This window comes from Lissotriton helveticus, chromosome 11 (assembly GCF_964261635.1).
Source record: "Lissotriton helveticus chromosome 11, aLisHel1.1, whole genome shotgun sequence".
Lineage (NCBI taxonomy): Eukaryota > Metazoa > Chordata > Amphibia > Caudata > Salamandridae > Lissotriton > Lissotriton helveticus.
The window spans coordinates 439,803,745-439,827,658 of record NC_136072.1 but is presented as its reverse complement, the minus strand read 5'-3'; the positions used below and the strand labels follow the sequence as shown (position 1 = coordinate 439,827,658).

Here is a 23,914-nt window from a genome sequence, read left to right as displayed (position 1 = left end):
AACAACTCTTTATTTCATACCTTGTTTGAATCTTGGATTATCTTTACATTGTCTGCTCCAAACTTATCAGCATACAGCTTCAGCAATCTCTGAGATATTTCAGACAAGGCTGTCAACTTGGGTTCTTTGTAGATGTATTCTTTCCCCTCCTCTTCCTCAAAGAAGCCCTGTAAAAGGCACACAGCAAATGAGATCATGATAGAAATTGATACCGACAACAAAATGGATGCTTACAATATAGGTTATAGGTTGCTCTGTATGTGGAAACATAGGGCCCAATTTAAAATGTTGGCAGTAACAATATTCCAGTCGCAATGACGACGTAGTGTGCCTATCACCAACATGATGGTTCACCTGCCGAATTTAAAAGTGGGCGGACAATAGTTAGACCACGATGACTACTTCATCTTTGCAGTGACCAAACTTCTCCAACAGCCCAACAGATTAAGGGCTGTCAGAGAATTGGCTCTATGTCTGTTTGTCTAATTAGGATGGGTGGACATACAACTGTTTTTCATTGCCCGTCATCGCCAGGCAAACCCTGATGGTAAGGGGCCGTAAAATGTAAAAAAAATTCCTAACTTGCTATGAGAGCTGAATCCGATGGCAAGGGGGCCATTGGTTTCTTTTTTCGAAACAAAAAATCCCACTTTGGGTTTTTGTAGTGGAAAATAAAAAAAAACTTTGGAAACTGTGCAGTATGGCTTCATCGTGTTTGATGGAACCGCAGGACAAAGTTCCAATGAATTCACAGGAACCTCTTTAATGGCGGTCCTGTGAATGCTAGAAATGCCCATCATACTCCGAGGGGCATTTCTAAATTTGGCCGTTGGGTTCTCCGCCAGGGAAACAGAGTATTTTACTCCGTTGTTCAGGTGGAAAATGGCCCGACAGCCAAGAAGTCAATTGGGACCTAAGTCACCAAAAATATAAAGGTTGCCACAGGCAAGATGTTTTCATTTATTTACTCTGGATATTACTCTTAGGGCTTTCTGAAGTTTTATTTTTACAAACTAGCATAGTCTTGTGGAGTTTTTGGACTACCCATTGCTCCTGTAATTTGCTACTTCTCCTACCACTACACACATGCACCTCTCTCATCAGTGTCAGTTGCTGCAGCTGACTCGCAAGCATTTTGTTAGTAAGTACATTTTTCGCTTAGCTCTTGTTGTGAGTACTCCGACAACATGTTTCATCAGTAACTTGAAAGCACTACATTGCTTGCTTAGAATTGTTCTAGTGTTGCGCCTGTAGCTCATGAGCACTTTGTATACGAGTACGTACATTTCTTAGGTTTTCCTCCTGAGTTACTAAAAACAAATAACACATGCATTATACATTTTCGAAAAAAGTCGATATTTTCATGCTGGATCACCCTTTGTAACCAATGATTTGCTTGCATAGTTTTGGGAGTTTGGTGAGAATTTAAAAAATGACTTACTATGCGCCATACCAAGATGAGAACATTTTGCACCACTGGCTAGTATTTGGTTGCTCAGGACTGGTTTCCATTTGGAGAACCATGGGACTTTCTTATCTGGAGCTCAGAGTTACCTTCTCTACCTGTCCCCGCTGCAGCCAAATGTTACTTACTCTACCTTAATAATTAATCAGAAGGAATCATATATTGTCTGAAAAGCAATTTTCAGAACTATGATGGCACAGAGGTTGGTGGCGGTGTTTGGCAGGAGGGCAGGTGTGATTTGTTTTGGGTCGGGTGGCCGGCTTTTAGATGTGGTGGTACAAAAGGGGGTGGTGATGGACGGAGCATCTGAATCAATCAAACACTCACACCCAGTCAAAAGATCTGGGCCCAATCCATCACCGTTCTTTAGCCCACTCTGCCACCCCAGTTCAGACATGGCTATATGCAAATCAGTCTGACCCTGTGCCTCATGGGAACAGTCCAGCCCGAACTGCCAAGCCATGTCCTCCCTGGACCGGAAACAAGCTTCCGAGGACCCGTTTCTGGCATTCCAGCCGTCGTCAGCCCGGCTTGCTTGAATCCAGTGGCAAAGTGAGCAAGGGACTCACGTCTGAGCATACCCTGCCACACTTATGGCGGCCAAAAGTGGTACAAAAGGGGGTGGTGATGGACGGAGCATCTGAATCAATCAAACACTCACACCCAGTCAAAAGATCTGGGCCCAATCAGGAGCTCAGGCATTTATTTTTCAATGAGGGAGTAGGAGGCTATACTTTGAGTGTGGTATATGTTAGTAGGCTAATTTACTTTGTATTTGTTGCTTTCTGTCATTTGGGATATGTTGAGAGCAGAGGCAGATGATGTTGGTATCCATATATAGAACAAAAAAGGATAGTTGACTAAAATGTGAATAAAGGTTTTTTTCACCTTGGGTAAAAACCTCCTCATTTTTCACCACAATTAGCCAGCTATAATTCTTTATGAAATGTATGATTCTCATTGAGAGCCAGTAGCAAGTGTACTAGATTATAAACCTGGTTTCTGACAGCTATGACACAGCAAATGTGGGAAATACAAGTTGTTCCCACTGTTTATCAGTCATAAAATAATTCCAACATAACCTGATCGGGTTTTCAGAAAACTTGTCTGTCTAGCTGCGGTACACTGCACACAGATGAAGAGCAGTGGACACAGCTTTGGATGGAGAGAGGGTAGGAAGGCACAGACTGGCAATAAAGAAGGTATTATTTTTTATATATTTTATATATTTTTATATATTTCTTGGGTGTCTTCCTTTCTAGCGGAACGAACATTCCAGGTGTACTCCACCAGGGCCTCGTCTAAGTCTTATTCCTCCCCGTATGGTGTGCCACAGGGCTCTATTTTGAGCCCGTTGTTTTTCAATATTTATGTGCAACCATTAGCAATTATTGCGGAAGCGGCAGGGATTGCATTGTTTTCCTATGCTGATGATACACAAATCATCTTTTCATTATCAGCAGGGGGAAACAGGACCCTTCTAATTTGCAACTAGGCTTGCGCAGGATTGCAGCTTGGATGCAACTAAATTTGCTCAAGCTTAACGGGGAAAAGACGGAAGTACTCATTTTTGGGAAAGAGTATGAACATTGGGGCCCCCAACATTGGCCAGCTGAAATGGGACCTTTACCCATACCCTCCTCTCAGGCACGCAATCTAGGCTTTATCATTTACAATAAACTGTCAATGAAACAACAGGCAGTTCAGACAGCAGCCACCTGTTTTACTATCTTAAAATGGCAAAAAAAATTATTTGGATGCTCCCTGTAAATACCCAAAGAACAGTCGTCCAGGCTTTAATAACATCTCGCCTGGACTACGGTAACATTCTTTTTCTGGGGTCTAACAGAGAGGTACTACGTAAGCTTCAGGTGGTGCAAAATTGTGCTGCTAGATTGCTCTGCGGCCTTCCCAGAATGTCCAACATGGGAAATGCCCTGAGAGAACTGCATTGGCTCAGGTAGAACATCGCATAAAATTTAAAGCCTTATGCTAAATGTTCAGAATAAAGATTGGCTCTGTCCCCAAATATTTACAAGATCTGGTTCATGAGTACCACCCCCGACGCCTGCTTCGTTCGTCATCAGGAGAACTGTTTAAAATCCCCAGGTTTAAACTGTCGAGAGAGGTTTTAAGGCCGCTCCTTTGCTCTTCTTGGGCCAACCTTATGGAATTCCTTACCTGATGCGATGAGGAGGGAGAAGCTGTTTCCCGTCTTTCAGAAACATTTAAAAACCTGTTTTTTTAACCTACATTGCTAATTCCGTTTTTTCTCCTAGCTTCTGTTATGGCCTGCGCTGGGAAACCCTTGTTGGGTAGCTGTGCGCATTATAAAATAAAATAACATAACATAACATATATTGCAGAGTGGTGGTAGCATCTCTGTAGTTATAGTTAGGGTTGCCAGTGATAGGAATTCCTCTGATTTCTGACCCTTAATAACTTTGTGTCCATTTGACGATTCTCCACAAAACTTTCCAGAACAATAGTTTTTTCTACATCAGTAGAGGATGCAAAGTTTCACGGTAATTGGTCAAGTGGGTGCAAAGAAAATAGGGGTGGTCCCAAAACACATTTTTACTACCATAAATTTTCCACTAACTTTTTTGTTGCATGCAGTGGCCAAATGGCTGGACCGGATTTGGATGAAATTTGCCAAGATTATAGATTATGGTGTTCAGATGATCCTTTTGGGTAGTAGAGGTTAGTAGGGTAAGTATTTTTACACTTATAAGGCATTTAAACTTGATGATATCTGTTCTAACTTTAGATTTGCAAAAGTTTGCAAAACTACCACAGTATATGGCGATGACAAGTCATTTTGAAATTGGCTAATGACTGCCTTCACAAAAGTTAAATGCAGACATGCTGCTTTAATCACGTTTTGACTGTGTTCTGGGTTACAAGCTTAGAGGTAGGTAAGTATTAGGTTTTGTATTTTTCCGTACCTATTACCATTTCAGTAAAGTACTAATAGGTAGTGAAAAACAGTTATGTGTCTATACATTTTTTTATTTTTTTTGGAGTACCACAATACTACAGTGGAAGTGCTGCGATACCTAAAAATGATTTTAAAAAATGTAGGAAAATTGAAAAAACATGATAGTACACTATATTTTACAAATTTAGTGTAGTACAGCGTATTTACATTTTATACATGTTCAATGCTGTAAGAAACAATTGTACATACTATCACAGAAATACCTAAATAATACAGTGCAACTTACATTAAAACAAAGTTAAATGTGATAATACCTATTAGGTACTTGCATGGTACTTAATAAACCTATTTTAAAATATGTAAAAAGCATATATCAATACAATTACCTGTCTAGTACCACTTTAATGAAGTGACAATAGGTAGGGAACAATAATAAAAACTTCTACTTACTCATATCAAAAGTCCTAACCCAGACCACAGCCAAACGGTAGGAAAAACAATATGGCTGCCTTTTGATATTGAAAACATATGCTGCCTTGTCATCGCTATGTGCCACCTTATACTGCTGGGTTACCACGGTATACCATGGTCCAATAGATAAATAAGGCCTAGCCATATTATAGCATTGTGCTACCCTTGTCTCATGCATGGTGTTGCATGGGCAACACAATACTTAGTCAAATTTACAAAGCAATGTATGGCCACCATGCATGGCCCTGCGGTGCTAGGTAAATCTGGAGAAATGCAAGACAACACAATTCACTGTTTTAAGTTACTCTGCACACCATAATCTACATTTCTGCCAAATTTCAACTATATTCATACGCCACTCTACTCTAAGCCACTCCTCCCCACCCTACTCCATGTTACTGCACTACACCATACACTATTCCAATCTACACTACTCCACTCTACCCCATTGCAATGTACGGCTCTCAACTCTATCCCACTCCCATGTAGGTCCCTCCAGTCTTTATCACTCCACAGTACGCTACTCTACTGTAGGCTACTCCATTATACGATATTCCACTCTATGCCATTCCACTGTATGCCACTTCACTCTACAACTATTCCACTGTATGCATAACACGGTTTGCCACTCTACTGTACACTGTGCCACTATATGCCACTCCACAGTACGATACTCCAATCTACGCTACTCCAATGTATGCCACTCCACTCTATGCCACTCCATTCTATGCTACTCCAATGGACACCATTCACTCTATGCTACTCCACTGATTGCTATTCCACTCTACCCAATTCCACTCTACGCGACTTCAGTCTATGCCACTCCACTGAACGTAACTCTACTCTATTCTCTACCACATTATGCCACTGCACTCTACACCACTCCAATCAAAGCTTTTCCACTGTCTGCCACTCCACACTATGCTACTCCACTCTACGGCACTCCAGTCTACGCCACTCCACTGTACGCCACTCTACTGTACACCACGCCACTATACGTTAGTCCACTCTATGACATTCCACTGTATGTCACTTCACTCTACAGCAATTCAACTGCATGCTGTTCCACTGCATGCCACTTCACTGTACGCTATTCCACTGTATGCCACTTTACTGTACACTACTCCCCTTTACGCTACTCCAATGCATATCATTCCACTCTACCCCACTCCATTCTATGGTATTCCAATATACACCACTCACTCTATGCCACTCCACTGCATGCTATTTGCACTCTACCCCATTCTACTGTACGCCACTCCAGTCTACATCACTCCGCAGTACGCCACTTCACTCTACTCTACTCCACTACATGCCACTCCATTCTATAATATACAACGGTATGCCATTGCACTCTACATCACTTCAATCTATGCTATTCCATGTATGCCACCACACTGTATGCTACTCCACTTTGCGCCACTCCAGTGTATGCCACTCAAATGTATGCCTCTCCACTCTACGACATTCTCATCAACTCTGTATAACTCCACTCTACAAAACAGGAAACAACCATCTCAACGCATGCGTTACGACGCATGCGTTGACATCGCGTGCACTTACAACGCACGCGACGGTACGACGCGTGCGTTGTCTACACACGCCATTAAGTCGCATGCGCATTTAGAACGCATGCATTCCCAACGCATGGGATGTAATGGACGTGCGCTGAGATGGCCTCTGGGGGACACAAACGACAGGGAGAACACGCTGGAACAACGACGAGACAGGTAAGGAGGTGCTTCTTTTGGGGTTGCGTTAGAGCTTAGGGCTAGTTGCAGTATAGGTGTTGTTTTGAGGTGGCTAATTAAGGCTACTAGGGCTATTTGTAGAATGGGTGCTGTTTTGGGGTTGTGTTAGGGCTACTAGGGCTACTTATAGAATGGGTGCTATTTTGGGGTTGCGTTAGGGCTACTAGGGCAACTTAGAAAATGGGTGCTGTTTTGGGGTTGCATTAGGGCTTAGGGCTTCGTGTACTATTGGTGCTGTTTTGGGGTTTCCGTAGGGCTTAGGGCTACTTGCAGTATAGGGACTGTTTTGACCTTTGGGGATTAGGGTTTAGGGTTGAGGTCGTAGTGTAGGCATGATTTACTGTTTAGGGTTTAGGGAAGGGTTAGCGTGCCATATTGTAGGGTACTGTTTCATGGTTCAAGGATTAGGGTTTAGGGTCGGGTGAAGGGAAATGCGTATACGGCAGAAAATTGCTATGTAATAACATGTGGGGTGTCTGTATGCGATGTAACTGTATTTCACATGCATGCCTATACGAATGCGATGTAATGGTATGCGATGTGATTACTCACGATGTAAGGGCACATGCGATGTATTAATTGCGATGTAAAGGCATACAATGTGAGTGTTTGCTATGTATTATCATACATCCCTACAAAACTCTATGCCACTCTGCAACATTCTACTCCACTCTATCCACTGTCCAACTCTGTAATCCAGTCTATGCCTGCACACTCCATTGTACATCACTCTACAAGATGTTTCAACACTCTATGACACAGCACTCCACTGTACAGTATGAGACACTACTCCAATTTATGAGAATTTCCTTGACTCTATCTTACACCACTCCACTCTAATCCATTCCACGCCACTCTACTGTATGAAATGCCAATACACTTTATTATACTTTACTACACACTATGTTGTGATGCTCTTCTCAACTTTACTTCACTCTACTCCAGAGTACGAGACTTTACCTCACTCTACACCACTGTACAATGATCCAAACTATATCGCGTCACTCTACCATGCACTGTTTTCTCACAAATTATATGATTTGCGATCTAATAAGTGTTATTGTAAATGCCATTATTTGAAATTTTATAAGCGATATAATATAAAAGGGTATAAACAGTGCATGGAGAAGGCACAAGTTATAGTTAATGTAGTGGCCCTATCAATTTGAATACAGTGTCTATAAAGATGTGTGAATTTTAATAATTTGAAGGTATTGCTCAAATCATAAACTAAAGGTATAAGTATACCTTTACAAGCTATACATTTTGTGTATTTTAAACTTGGTTTGTATTTAAAGAATTAAGGTACTGTAATTTGAAAGTGGTGCGTATATTATGAATGTAAGTTGTAACTATATATTATAAGCTATATCACAGTAACTTTAGAATTTCTAATGTATATGTCGTTTAAGTTGGGTTTGTATAGATAGAATAAATAACGTTTTCCTAACTTTAACGTATCCTTTACCTTTGGTTTTTTCTTTAATATTATATATATTTTGGTGAGGGGTTGATTAATGAGGGGGTGGTGTGGATGGTTGACAGGACAATGCTTTTGGAAAAAATTAAGGAGAGGCTGGTATGTTAAATGCAGAGGGTTGTGGCAGTGGGTAGCACGACATCAGGTGTGACACAGGACGGGGTCTCAGACAGGTACAAACATGTTGTAAATGGCTCTCCCATGACACATCTGTCGCTTCATAGCCGTTAAAAGCAGGGTGAGATGATTTGGGTGGGCTATACACAACATAAAATAGTAGCTCTGTTCGGGGAGCTTTCGGAAAATAGGTGGCTCCAGTAAGGATGTCATTGAAGGCACAGAGGCAAATGACTTTATGCATTTATATAGCACCATGGGTGAGTCTGCATTTGTACCCATTACTGAACCACCTTCTAGCACACTGGAAACCTGTTTCAAGACTTCAAGATGTGCTGACTTAGGCTCGATGGAACACAGTCAAAGATCTTCCAACTGTTTGAAACTAATGACAGTATTTACAGCTATGACAGGTTTTCTTCCACAGATTGAAAATCATCATGCTCTCTTCAGGTTGACTCCATGGTGGTCATGTCTGTCATAAATTACTATGACTATTTTGAGATGCCTGGTGGCCATCTCTAAAGGTGCTGGCAGCTCAGGTGGAAGATGGAGCAGAAACACATCTACTTTCATTGAAAGTTTTGTATGTGAAGGGAAAGAAGAGAATTTAGACACACTCCTCAAACAGGGTTTTCCATCTCCCTAGTCACTCCACAGATTTTCTAGGATGCATGCCAGTGGTTTGGAAGTCCATTTATGGATCTATTTGCTTACCCAGGAGAGAAATATTTGCTCAAACATTCAGGTGGTGGAGGCATGAGGGTGCATGCCCTGGCAGTAGAAGGGCCCCAGCAGCTCCTTATGCCTTCCCTCCTGTGATCGCCCAGATCCCAGCTCGCCTAAAGGGTGGTGATAATGGTGGAGACTTTTCGCCAAGGAGGCCATAGATTCAGCTCCCCCACAGAATTTCAATCTAATATCTAAACTTCTGCTTGGGGGTCTGTGAGTGCCATGTTAGCTGGTTCCTGGTTGCAGACCCCCAATACAGTTAATTGAACCGTAACATCCAAAAGGGCACCCAGTGTCTTACCTGATGCGATGAGGAGGGAGAAGCTGTTTCCCGTCTTTCAGAAACATTTAAAAACCTGTTTTTTTAACCTACATTGCTAATTCTGTTTTTTCTCCTAGCTTCTGTTATGGCCTGCGCTGGGAAACCCTTGTTGGGTAGCTGTGCGCATTATAAAATAAAATAACATAACATAACATATATTGCAGAGTGGTGGTAGCATCTCTGTAGTTATAGTTAGGGTTGCCAGTGATAGGAATTCCTCTGATTTCTGACCCTTAATAACTTTGTGTCCATTTGACGATTCTCCACAAAACTTTCCAGAACAATAGTTTTTTCTACATCAGTAGGGGATGCAAAGTTTCACGGTAATTGGTCAAGTGGGTGCAAAGAAAATAGGGGTTGTCCCAAAACGCATTTTTACTACCATAAATTTTCCACTAACTTTTTTGTTGCATGCAGTGGCCAAATGGCTGGACCGGATTTGGATGAAATTTGCCAAGATTATAGATTATGGTGTTCAGATGATCCTTTTGGGTAGTAGAGGTTAGTAGGGTAAGTATTTTTACACTTATAAGGCATTTAAACTTGATGATATCTGTTCTAACTTTAGATTTGCAAAAGTTTGCAAAACTACCACAGTATATGGCGATGACAAGTCATTTTGAAATTGGCTAATGACTGCCTTCACAAAAGTTAAATGCAGACATGCTGCTTTAATCACGTTTTGACTGTGTTCTGGGTTACAAGCTTAGAGGTAGGTAAGTATTAGGTTTTGTATTTTTCCGTACCTATTACCATTTCAGTAAAGTACTAGTAGGTAGTGAAAAACAGTTATGTGTCTATACATTTTTTTATTTTTTTGGAGTACCACAATACTACAGTGGAAGTGCTGCGATACCTAAAAATGATTTTAAAAAATGTAGGAAAATTGAAAAAACATGATAGTACACTATATTTTACAAATTTAGTGTAGTACAGCGTATTTACATTTTATACATGTTCAATGCTGTAAGAAACAATTGTACATACTATCACAGAAATACCTAAATAATACAGTGCAACTTACATTAAAACAAAGTTAAATGTGATAATACCTATTAGGTACTTGCATGGTACTTTATAAACCTATTTTAAAATATGTAAAAAGCATATATCAATACAATTACCTGTCTAGTACCACTTTAATGAAGTGACAATAGGTAGGGAACAATAATAAAAACTTCTACTTACTCATATCAAAAGTCCTAACCCAGACCACAGCCAAACGGTAGGAAAAACAATATGGCTGCCTTTTGATATTGAAAACATATGCTGCCTTGTCATCGCTATGTGCCACCTTATACTGCTGGGTTACCACGGTATACCATGGTCCAATAGATAAATAAGGCCTAGCCATATTATAGCATTGTGCTACCCTTGTCTCATGCATGGTGTTGCATGGGCAACACAATACTTAGTCAAATTTACAAAGCAATGTATGGCCACCATGCATGGCCCTGCGGTGCTAGGTAAATCTGGAGAAATGCAAGACAACACAATTCACTGTTTTAAGTTACTCTGCACACCATAATCTACATTTCTGCCAAATTTCAACTATATTCATACGCCACTCTACTCTAAGCCACTCCTCCCCACCCTACTCCATGTTACTGCACTACACCATACACTATTCCAATCTACACTACTCCACTCTACCCCATTGCAATGTACGGCTCTCAACTCTATCCCACTCCCATGTAGGTCCCTCCAGTCTTTATCACTCCACAGTACGCTACTCTACTGTAGGCTACTCCATTATACGATATTCCACTCTATGCCATTCCACTGTATGCCACTTCACTCTACAACTATTCCACTGTATGCCATAACACGGTTTGCCACTCTACTGTACACTGTGCCACTATATGCCACTCCACAGTACGATACTCCAATCTACGCTACTCCAATGTATGCCACTCCACTCTATGCCACTCCATTCTATGCTACTCCAATGGACACCATTCACTCTATGCTACTCCACTGATTGCTATTCCACTCTACCCAATTCCACTCTACGCGACTTCGGTCTATGCCACTCCACTGAACGTAACTCTACTCTATTCTCTACCACTTTATGCCACTGCACTCTACACCACTCCAATCAAAGCTTTTCCACTGTATGCCACTCCACACTATGCTACTCCACTCTACGGCACTCCAGTCTACGCCACTCCACTGTACGCCACTCTACTGTACACCACGCCACTATACGTTAGTCCACTCTATGACATTCCACTGTATGTCACTTCACTCTACAGCAATTCAACTGCATGCTGTTCCACTGCATGCCACTTCACTGTACGCTATTCCACTGTATGCCACTTTACTGTACACTACTCCCCTTTACGCTACTCCAATGCATATCATTCCACTCTACCCCACTCCATTCTATGGTATCACCACTCACTCTATGCCACTCCACTGCATGCTATTTGCACTCTACCCCATTCTACTGTACGCCACTCCAGTCTACATCACTCCGCAGTACGCCACTTCACTCTACTCTACTCCACTACATGCCACTCCATTCTATAATATACAACGGTATGCCATTGCACTCTACATCACTTCAATCTATGCTATTCCATGTATGCCACCACACTGTATGCTACTCCACTTTGCGCCACTCCAGTGTATGCCACTCAAATGTATGCCTCTCCACTCTACGACATTCTCATCAACTCTATATAACTCCACTCTACAAAACAGGAAACAACCATCTCAACGCATGCGTTACGACGCATGCGTTGACATCGCGTGCACTTACAACGCACGCGACGGTACGACGCGTGCGTTGTCTACACACGCCATTAAGTCGCATGCGCATTTAGAACGCATGCATTCCCAACGCATGGGATGTAATGGACGTGCGCTGAGATGGCCTCTGGGGGACACAGACGACAGGGAGACAACGCTGGAACAACGACGAGACAGGTAAGGAGGTGCTTCTTTTGGGGTTGCGTTAGAGCTTAGGGCTAGTTGCAGTATAGGTGTTGTTTTGAGGTGGGGAATTAAGGCTACTAGGGCTATTTGTAGAATGGGTGCTGTTTTGGGGTTGTGTTAGGGCTACTAGGACTACTTATAGAATGGGTGCTGTTTTGGGGTTGCGTTAGGGCTACTAGGGCAACTTAGAAAATGGGTGCTGTTTTGGGGTTGCATTAGGGCTTAGGGCTTCGTGTACTATTGGTGCTGTTTTGGGGTTTCCGTAGGGCTTAGGGCTACTTGCAGTATAGGGACTGTTTTGACCTTTGGGGATTAGGGTTTAGGGTTGAGGTCGTAGTGTAGGCATGATTTACTGTTTAGGGTTTAGGGAAGGGTTAGCGTGCCATATTGTAGGGTACTGTTTCATGGTTCAAGGATTAGGGTTTAGGGTCGGGTGAAGGGAAATGCGCATACGGCAGAAAATTGCTATGTAATAACATGTGGGGTGTCTGTATGCGATGTAACTGTATTTCACATGCATGCCTATACGAATGCGATGTAATGGTATGCGATGTGATTACTCACGATGTAAGGGCACATGCGATGTATTAATTGCGATGTAAAGGCATACAATGTGAGTGTTTGCTATGTATTATCATACATCCCTACAAAACTCTATGCCACTCTGCAACATTCTACTCCACTCTATCCACTGTCCAACTCTGTAATCCAGTCTATGCCTGCACACTCCATTGTACATCACTCTACAAGATGTTTCAACACTCTATGACACAGCACTCCACTGTACAGTATGAGACACTACTCCAATTTATGAGAATTTCCTTGACTCTATCTTACACCACTCCACTCTAATCCATTCCACGCCACTCTACTGTATGAAATGCCAATACACTTTATTATACTTTACTACACACTATGTTGTGATGCTCTTCTCAACTTTACTTCACTCTACTCCAGAGTACGAGACTTTACCTCACTCTACACCACTGTACAATGATCCAAACTATAACGCGTCACTCTACCATGCACTGTTTTCTCACAAATTATATGATTTGCGATCTAATAAGTGTTATTGTAAATGCCATTATTTGAAATTTTATAAGCGATATAATATAAAAGGGTATAAACAGTGCATGGAGAAGGCACAAGTTATAGTTAATGTAGTGGCCCTATCAATTTGAATACAGTGTCTATAAAGATGTGTGAATTTTAATAATTTGAAGGTATTGCTCAAATCATAAACTAAAGGTATAAGTATACCTTTACAAGCTATACATTTTGTGTATTTTAAACTTGGTTTGTATTTAAAGAATTAAGGTACTGTAATTTGAAAGTGGTGCGTATATTATGAATTTAAGTTGTAACTATATATTATAAGCTATATCACAGTAACTTTAGAATTTCTAATGTATATGTCGTTTAAGTTGGGTTTGTATAGATAGAATAAATAACGTTTTCCTAACTTTAACTTATCCTTTACCTTTGGTTTTTTCTTTAATATTATATATACTTTGGTGAGGGGTTGATTAATGAGGGGGTGGTGTGGATGGTTGACAGGACAATGCTTTTGGAAAAAATTTAGGAAATGCTGGAATGTTAAATGCAGAGGGTTGTGGCAGTGGGTAGCACGACATCAGGTGTGACACAGGACGGGGTCTCAGACAGGTACAAACATGTTGTAAATGGCTCTCCCATGACACATCTGTCGCTTCATAGCCGTTAAAAGCAGGGTGAGATGATTTGGGTGGGCTATACACAACATAAAATAGTAGCTCTGTTGGGGGAGCTTTCGGAAAATAGGTGGCTCCAGTAAGGATGTCATTGAAGGCACAGAGGCAAATGACTTTATGCATTTATATAGCACCATGGGTGAGTCTGCATTTGTACCCATTACTGAACCACCTTCTAGCACACTGGAAACCTGTTTCAAGACTTCAAGATGTGCTGACTTAGGCTCGATGGAACACAGTCAAAGATCTTCCAACTGTTTGAAACTAATGACAGTATTTACAGCTATGACAGGTTTTCTTCCACAGATTGAAAATCATCATGTTCTCTTCAGGTTGACTCCATGGTGGTCATGTCTGTCATAAATTACTATGACTATTTTGAGATGCCTGGTGGCCATCTCTAAAGGTGCTGGCAGCTCAGGTGGAAGATGGAGCAGAAACACATCTACTTTCATTGAAAGTTTTGTATGTGAAGGGAAAGAAGAGAATTTAGACACACTCCTCAAACAGGGTTTTCCATCTCCCTAGTCACTCCACAGATTTTCTAGGATGCATGCCAGAGGTTTGGAAGTCCATTTATGGATCTATTTGCTTACCCAGGAGAGAAATATTTGCTCAAACATTCAGGTGGTGGAGGCATGAGGGTGCATGCCCTGGCAGTAGAAGGGCCCCAGCAGCTCCTCATGCCTTCCCTCCTGTGATCGCCCAGATCCCAGCTCGCCTAAAGGGTGGTGATAATGGTGGAGACTTTTCGCCAAGGAGGCCATAGATTCAGCTCCCCCACAGAATTTCAATCTAATATCTAAACTTCTGCTTGGGGGTCTGTGAGTGCCATGTTAGCTGGTTCCTGGTTGCAGACCCCCAATACAGTTAATTGAACCCTAACATCCAAAAGGGCACCCAGGGTCTACAACCATGTTTGGGCACATTGTGCCGACTCTGGGGACATTCTAGGTGTCTATTTTGCAGACCCCGGTTTAATTAGACATCTCTGAGGGGGCTGGCTGAATGACGGGGGGTGCAGACAACCCCAACAGTACACTGCAGTAGGCATATAGAGTGGAGTTGTGTGTCTTCTGTGGGTAGAGCCTAGTCAAAGGTCAGGTTCCATGACAAATCCTTGCAACGCCAGGCCAAAACTCATGTGAAGCGGGGTTGGCTGCCTATGGCAGGTTCTGCCAGGCACCTCCTCAGCCAGACCCCACTGCACACATCATCCAGGCAGACTTCAGCAAATCCCCACTGCGCAGATCGAAAGGCAGTGCTGAATGGATACTTGGCAGGAGAAGTGCCTCTTCAAAAATATACAAATTTATTGAAAGAAACAGAGCTACAGGTTAGCTATGGTTAAGTGATTACAAACCCATAAATGCCCTTAAATTCACTATTTATTGTTTTCCATGTTCACAACACGAGCTGTAACTCACACTCCCTTCCATATTCAAAACACAACTTTGCGGGTGGCAGAGGAAAAACAGGAATCAATTTAGAGCAAACAATACTGGTGGTTTGAGTTCTGGTGTGCATTTTGCATTGCATATTATAACTGACAAACTTCAGAACTTTCCCCAAACTTTTAACTGTGTTTTTTTTCAGTGTATTTCAGTGCTTTGTTTCTGAAGTCCCGCTTTAACTGCCACCTACCCATTTCGAGCACCGCAAGGCCTTTGCCAGAACACAGGGGGGTTGGCCACAGAGCCTGGCCTTCTGCCAGGCCCTTCACCCAACCCATTTGTGGGCAAAACCCTTGGCATGCACAGATTGGGCCCTGAGCAGAAGAGCATGGCTGCTGAGTCTAACTTTTGGTCGTGTCTTTGTCAAAGGTTCGTGGGCAGACACCACCGATAGGCAAGGCATTTGGCCATGCACAGCTGAGGCTGGTCCTGGCCTAGGGCTTTTTGCCCCTCTTTAGTTTTACCCCATCCACTGTCTGTTTTGTCATCAAAGTTGATATTAGTGCACTGGGCTAAATTTGCTGACTGCCAAATTTCAAAATGTCATGTGAATTTATCAAATAGTGTCAAAGGTATTGGTGATGGAAACGTTTATTGCTTCTCATTTATCATGGTTCCCCTTCGATTGATCTGATCAGAAATTGACAAGCCTACAGAAAAGTTAACCTTTTTAATGTCTGCCAACTTTCGTCCAAGTATTGCCAAATGTATTAGCAAATTAGCACTTTGGTCCCATTTACATGTGCTTCTCCTGGCACACCCACGTGAAACTGAGAGCACCAAGAATAAGCTACACATGGTAAAGCTCTGCCAAATTGCAGCGAGATCCATCAAACTATAGCAAAGGTAATTAGCACATCAGAAATGATTTAGATCACCATTTAATTGGCCCCTCCATTTTGGATCTGCACAACACCTGAAATACCTGCACTAATTTTAACATATTTACTTTCTGCCACATTTCATGATGATTCATCAAACAGTACAGAGGTTATTAGCAAATGAACAGTTGCTTCCCCCTCCTTCAAATTTGAAGAATTGTTTGGAACGAAACTTGACATATCAAATAAAAGCTAATTCTTCTAAACGTCTGCAACATATTGTGCAGATTCATGATGTATTGCCAGAGATATTGGAAAATTTACACTTTTTAATTGCCTCCCTTTGATGGATCTACTCGGATTTGAAAATGCTAGCGGAAGCTTAACATGTTAAGTGTCATGAATATTCTTCAAATGGGGCTAAAGATATAAGCAAATCATAAATGCCTTTTCAACTATGATATACAAAAGTGCTAACCCTGTCAATCTGAAGTGGCACCTTTTTAGAAATACTACTATCTCAAAACTTAAAGAATAGATGTACATCAAATGGCATGCTTCCCGCATAAAATACTACATTCACATCAAGTTTGGTATAAATAAATTGTACAGTTTTTGCTGCAACTGTGGCAAAATTCCTGATGGAGTTAAAATGGGAAACCTTCCATTAACATCCTGTGAACATATTGACTTGAAACTCCACACAATTTGGCATTCTGGGCCTTAGCTGTCTATGCTAAGCCAATACCAACTTTGGTGCCAATATATCCATTGGTCTCAAAGTAATATTCAATTCAAAAATGCGTTTTTTATCATGGAAATTGCTGCTGAATCATAATTATAAAGTGGTGGAAACTCTCTATAACTCATGCAATTGCTTTCAAGGATTAATGATCATAATTCACTTCATCAGGATATGACTTGAAATGAGAAGTGAAAACAACTGAGCACAGGCCAAATTGCGCTGGGTGGAGTTAGTCTGTTGTCTGACACCTCCCACCATCAGGCATGTGTCATCATAACTGGGCTTTTTCTGTGCAGCGTACATGCATTAGGTATACACTGGTTATCCATAGTACGCTCTGGAAAATATGAAAAAGTGCAAAGGCTAAAAGACAAAGGGGCAGATTTATGTCGGACTTGCGCCACGTTTACGCCGCCATTGCGTCACGCAACGGCGCGGAAACATGGTGCATCCCTGCGACCTATTTACAACGTGACGCATCTAGGCAGATGCGTCACGTTATAAAGCCCTGCGCCACATGAAACCTGCATCAGGATTCATGTGGGCGTTCTGTCGTAGGGTGGGCGTTCCCTCGTAGGAAAGCCCCGTAAAACTGACGCAATGAAATCTACAAGATTTCACTGAGTCAGTTTTACGACGCTGCTGCGTCAAATCCTTAAGCCTGCTTGAAACAGGCGTAAGGAGTGACGCACCACGTTATGTATGGGTGGCCTCTGTACATTGCAGGAGTTGCGTCGCACTTGCGATGCTACTCCAGCAATGCGCCGCCCGTACACCACAAGATGAATCACGCATCTGCCCTTCCTTGCACCATGGTGCGCCACATTGTAAATGCGGCGCATCTGTGGTGCCGCAAGGAGGGAATTGCGTGACGCATCAGTTCTGGCGCATCCCTGCTGATTTGCAGAGATGCGCCAGAACTCAATAATATGCCCCAAATTATTTAGGAAACTGTTGGACACCTTTTTGAAAATCTGGCAGGGCTGGTGCAGAGCCCGCTATATGCTTTGCTAGCATTCAAGTCTGTCCATGCCAGTGATTTGTATTTGAAGTATGGTACCTGTTGTACATAAGAGATATGATGATTGTAGGACTGGAGCTGTCAAACTCAGAATGTGGGTGGTGCTTATGACAAGTGAAAAATAATTTTTTTTTTCTAAGGAGTTGCATTTATTGCTATGCATGCCTTATAGAATAAATTGGGACGAAATTGTAATAAAAATATTGAAAGTTTTTCTCCTTTCCCATGTGTATTCATGCATGTCAAAAACGCCTTTAAACTTTCATGGTTACGGTGTGTTTGGGTTCTCTTATACCCCTTCTTCTCCTCCATCAATTATTCATTAATTGACATCAGTAGAGTATCTACTTTTTTCTGGCAGGTGATTTAATAAATAAAATATAACCCGAATTGCCATTATTTTGGCTAAAATAATGAGGCCCTGATTGCTAGTGGCTACTTAATTTTAATGAGGCAGAAAACTAGTGTAGTTCCAGGCCCACGAAATTTATGTGATCCCCAGGAACACCAATTAGCTTTTTACTTTCTCTGGGAGATGTTGGCTGCTGAAAGTGCCCAAATCTCTAGTTTCAAGCATGGGCTTATAAGAAGACGTTGAATTAGACCATAAATTACCTATTTTCACAGCATTACTTCATTTCTTAGTGGATCCTCATGGTGCAATTTGTAGTTGGCCTGACTTTCCTAACCCACAAAGAGGTGGCTGCTGGAGCTTGGTGGAAGTGGTGGTGTGTAATACCTGCCAGTAATTCCAGTAGGCAAGCAAACAAAGCAAAAGCAACTTAATTTAGGAGGATTTGAGGAGTTCCTCTCCCCTAAAATGTTTAGAAAATATGAGTCAAATAGTGCATATAAAAATGTAATTTGTGAGGATTTGAGAAGATGGTCACTTGGTAGCATTTTTCTGGATGCACTGTGGAACTTTTGGTTTTGAAGAAACACCTTTTCCTCTTCTCCGCTCCTCCCCATTCCTGCAAATGGTGTCGGAAAGGGTCAGGGATTGGCGGGGTACGTTTTTAGACCTTGACATGGTCTATTTAGTAAGATGACAGTTTTACACCCACCGCTTCCATCACACATCTAATTGTGGCCACCATTTTGAAATGCTCCCGGCCGTTTCTCTTCTCACAGGGGAGTGTTTTCTCAATTACCAAAATTGGATAAATTAGTCGCTTTTGACATATATACCTGACATTCCTCCTCTTCTTCTTTTGGCTCCACATATATAACTGTTTTACTATGTTTTTCTCAATGGTGCTAAGAATTTTGTATGTTAATTACTTTTTTATATGGCTTCATACTTTGGTCTTCAAGCATTTTCCTCTGAATGTGTATTTGCCATCATTGGGTTGCCTTCCTTGTTTGAATAAAAAGTCACCTCCAGTGATTCCTGAAACTCTCCATGTAGTTTTATCCTCATGATTGAAAAAATATTCTCTTATCACTTGCCTCTTGCCTTGTTGCAAGTTCTAGATCCTTATTAATCTCTTGAAATCCTGTGTGTTTGTTCAGCAGCAATTTTAAAGCGTCACATCTTTTTTGCTACTTATTAAAAGTGGAGAAAGTGGGGGCAGTGCACTGGTCTAAATCACATGGTTCAATCTTATCTAATGCTAATGGACGCAAAGACTCTGGTGAAAATACTAATAAAAAGGCTAAGAAAGATCCATCTTCTCCAAATAAATCACCTTTGCCTCTGACATTGGAAGATATTATGGACAAACTCAAGAATTTTTAGACCATTTATGGTGGAGACAAGTGCAGCACTTCAGAGAATTGCGGGGAAATGGTCTCATTGAGTAAGTGGCGCGCAGGATGCTGTCGCTAGAGTTGACTTTCTAACTAAGGAGGTAACCCAATTAAAAACGTTAACGGAAAACTTGGAAAATTGCAAATGACCTATTCATTTGACCGTTTATGGCATACTGGACTGTTCCAAAGGGCCTGATATTATCAACTTTTTGAAGCTTCATATTCCAAAAATTGTAGGCCTACAACCTTCCGTTGACCTCAACATCCAACATGCACATCCGATTGGTTCTCTCTGTACCTCAAACTCTAACAGACTGAGAGGGAATATTGCTCCCTTTCTTGAATTTTCAGATTTAACAACTGTTCTCGCAGCAACTAAACAACATAAGCAAATGTTTTGGTTTGGTCAAAAGATTTTCTTTAGTCAAGACGTTTCCAGGGCCACTAGACAGAAGACATTTTTGGGTCTCAGACCTATGCTTAGATCTATGAACCCTCGATATGGACTCATTCATGCTTGTTAATTCAAGGTTACCTACAAAGACAAATTAACAACTTTCAATGACCTTGTGGAGCTCAAGAAATTCATACATACAATGAACAAGATATGTAACTTAGTACATCTTAAAATATTTTTTTGCATAATGCATAATCTTGAATTTTCTTTTTCCTTACAGGTACCCTGTTTCCCTTTGTTACAAGGAGCAAGACATTGTGTTCCTCTTTGTCTTTTTGTTCCAGTGTTAACGTTTTATTCACCAATTATCATCCCCTTTGGTGTTTGGTAAGTTCCCTTTCATATTATGTTGGAATGGTCTTCATATCTTTTTCTTATTTGAAGTATTCATTGTTCCTCTTTTGGATGTTCTTATCATATTTTCTATTCCTTGGTGCTTCTCATACGGAACGCCTTCTGTATCTTTGCTCTCCCCTTTCCATCAATATTATCCTTTTGGTGCCTATTTCATGACTAAAGTATTGCAGCTTTTCATCATCTTTTCTCTTTATTTACTATTGGACAGTCTTCATTGTCCCTTTTTTCTTCTTTTCTCTTTATATACTCATCTTTTCTTCATTCTCTTCAATTCCTTTCATATATGTTTTCATGCAGTTTATTTTTCTTTGTGCAGCCTTGTCCATTATCGCTTCCACCAGATTCTACTTTACACCTACTTCTTGGTTATGTTTTGTGCATACTGCAGGTTTATGAATATTTGTTGTTTGATGGTTGTCTATTTTTCCTATGTGTAATTTACACATTGTTTCATGAAATGTTAAAGGTCTTCACAATCCAGTTAAGAAGCAAAAGGTGCTATCCCACCTATCTAAATTAAATTGCCCTATTGCTTCATTACAAGAAATGCACCTTAAAGAACAAGATATTGCTTCCCTATGTAGACATTGTATGGGAAATGTTTTTGGTTCTCCTGCTGTAAGAGGCGTTAAATCTCAGATAATTCTACAACTTTCCTCAATATCATATATCTGGCGTGCAAGTTGAATTCTCCCTTAGCGGCCATAACTCTTGATGCTGAAAAAAGCTTTTGATAGGATTAATTAAGAATTCATGTTTGCAGCATTAAAATAGCATGCTTTTAGCCCTCATACTCTGAAACTTCTACCGCCATTTGGGTTAATGACGATCTGTCTCATTGTTTTCCTCTTCTTAGAGAGACTAGACAAGGATTTCCATTATCCCCTCCTTTATTTATTGCATCCTCAGAACCCTTTTTTGGAGAAGATTCATAGAGCCCTAACATTTTCAGGTTTTCAATTCAAGCTTATGGAGATAAAATTCATGGCTTCCGTTGATGATATTTTGTTATATGTCACTACTCTTACTGAATTTTTCTCATTCTTGAATGAATACTGAGGAGTTTCAGAATATACACTTAATATAGGAAAATCAGAGGTATTGCCCTTGAATAAATATTGTCTCTCTGACATGTTCAAAGATCTCGCTTCATATTGAACTCTAAGCATATTAATTGTGTTGGTATTTTATACCCATACTTACTTATTCTATTACCATTGCTACAACTCTACTCACTAATTATAATTCCCCCTCACAAACACTTGCACAAACTCCTACAACGAGCATATGAAATGGAAAAATAGAGTTATTTCTTGGAAAGAAGGGATGAGTAAATAAATAATACCCATAGGTCATATACTTTCCCATGGTTCCCTTCTAGAATTTCATGAAATTTAACAAAAATATGGGATAACTTCTCATTATGTCACTTAATATCATCGTCTTAAGACCTCTCTTCTTCAATTTCTCTCCCAACCTTCTCCTCCTATATCTCATACGCATCTTTCCTCTTTTTTCCCTGATTTTTCCTCACAAACCAAAGCATCCTGCATAGAGAAGACTTTTAATTTTTCTTCTATTCCAATAGCTAAATCTACTATAGAACTACAGTGGGAAATAGATTTCCACCAAGAATGTTCTTTTCAAGACTGGAAATCAGTGTGGGCCAAGATATACAATACTTCTTGCTCAGCAAGCACAACCCAAACATTATATTATTTTTACAATAGATTGAACCTCCCAGGTGTCTCCATAAATTCAAACTTTCCAAGGATACCAAGTGTTGGTCATGTCCTCATGACAAAAGCGATCTTCTACATATGATTTTTGAATGTCCTCTGGTTCTAACATTTTGGTTACTCATATGAGATAATCTCAGCAGTATTTTGTCTACAGATATACCTTTCAATATTCTACATATTTTCTTAGGAAGCTCTGCTCCAATATGGCAATCTCAAAATAATGTTGGGACATTTTTTCAATTTGCTATCACATCAAATTGCAAAGACACCACAACAATGTATTTTATTGGCTGGTGGAATTCGCTCTGTCATCATCACAGACAGGATAGAGCGGGGGCCACTTCTTTACCTTTAATAATTAAGAGAGATTTGTTGTGGTTGCCACTCACATCTTATTTATCTAGACAAGTTGTTCATTCCATATCTAACGTTACCAATTTTCATCCCCATGAACTTTTTCCAGATCATTAGGTTGCTGTTGTTATTAGAATATTGTTGTCAATTTCTGCTCTAGCATCCTATTTTCTAATATAATTCTTTTTTCTACCTACCTATTCTCCTCTTCTTTTCTTCTGTCTTTTCTTTCCTCTCTATTTTCATATTTGTTGAGATGCTCTTGGTTGTTTTTAAACAGCTTTAATCTTCAAAATCAAGCATTGTGCTTTAAAGTTCATATATTTACACGTTATTATTTTTATTGTATAATAGTAAAGTCACCATTATATTTTTTGTATACTTATAATCTTTGGAGTGTTTACAATGTTTCTTATCTTATGTCTTTTTTTATTCTCTTTAATAAAACATTACTAAAGTGAACAAACTGTAATTTTCACATAAGCTTGCTAAAAAACCATGGACTGTAAAAGAGTACTTATCATTGGTGGCTCATCAACGGGGGAATTTGGGCAATATTCTGTCACCTGTGAGTCACCACATAATGCCCCTGGCTTTTGCACACAATGCTATTTATTTCAACATAGCAGTGCCAATGAAAATACAACATTTTTGTTTCCATTAAAAAATGGCTGTGCAGCGGGATCTCTGAATTCCTGATGACAGGAGGAGTGTGGTTACAATGAGGGCAGTCTTTTAAAAAAAAAATGCATTGGGTGTTAAGAAAGTTAATAAGTGCCAATTGTATGCCAATACCAGCATTTTGTAATGGATTACACCCTTCTGCCAATAATTACGTAAATATACCAGTATCAGAATTGATGTAGTTGATACACCATGGATTACACTTTTGTCAAAAATGACCCCAGCATGTCATAGCCAGGATTTTCTCGTGATTTGCTCACACACCCACAGACACTCACTCTTTTATGCTCACTGACTCTCACTCACAACTGCTGCTATACAGCATACTCTGCTGTGAACTCCTGGTGTACAGATACTCTGATTTCATAATTCGGGTTCAGTAGGCCCTTCAGGCCTCAGGGCCCTGCACCAAACTGCAGCTTCTGCATTATTGATAGCTATCCACCTGACTCATTCACATTTCACTCACACTCTCTCCATCACTCACTCATTCTAATTCACACTCCTTCACTCACCCCTAACACTCACGTCCACCTATTCATACTCATGCTCTCTCACTGAAACTCACTTTCACTATT

The 23,914-nt window shown here is 40.6% G+C and overlaps 1 protein-coding gene across 7 annotated transcripts in view; it reads right to left on the bottom strand.

Annotated features, from left to right (window-relative positions):
* The window catches only part of DOCK10 (dedicator of cytokinesis 10), a 1,735,912-nt gene that overhangs the window by 68,183 nt on the left and 1,643,815 nt on the right, over positions 1 to 23,914 (bottom strand). For all 7 annotated transcript variants that reach the window (XM_078665953.1, XM_078665951.1, XM_078665949.1 and 4 more), the window contains one exon: positions 21 to 167. In XM_078665953.1, the coding sequence (XP_078522079.1) occupies positions 21 to 167 (147 nt within the window). The remainder of the gene's footprint in view (positions 1 to 20; positions 168 to 23,914) is intronic.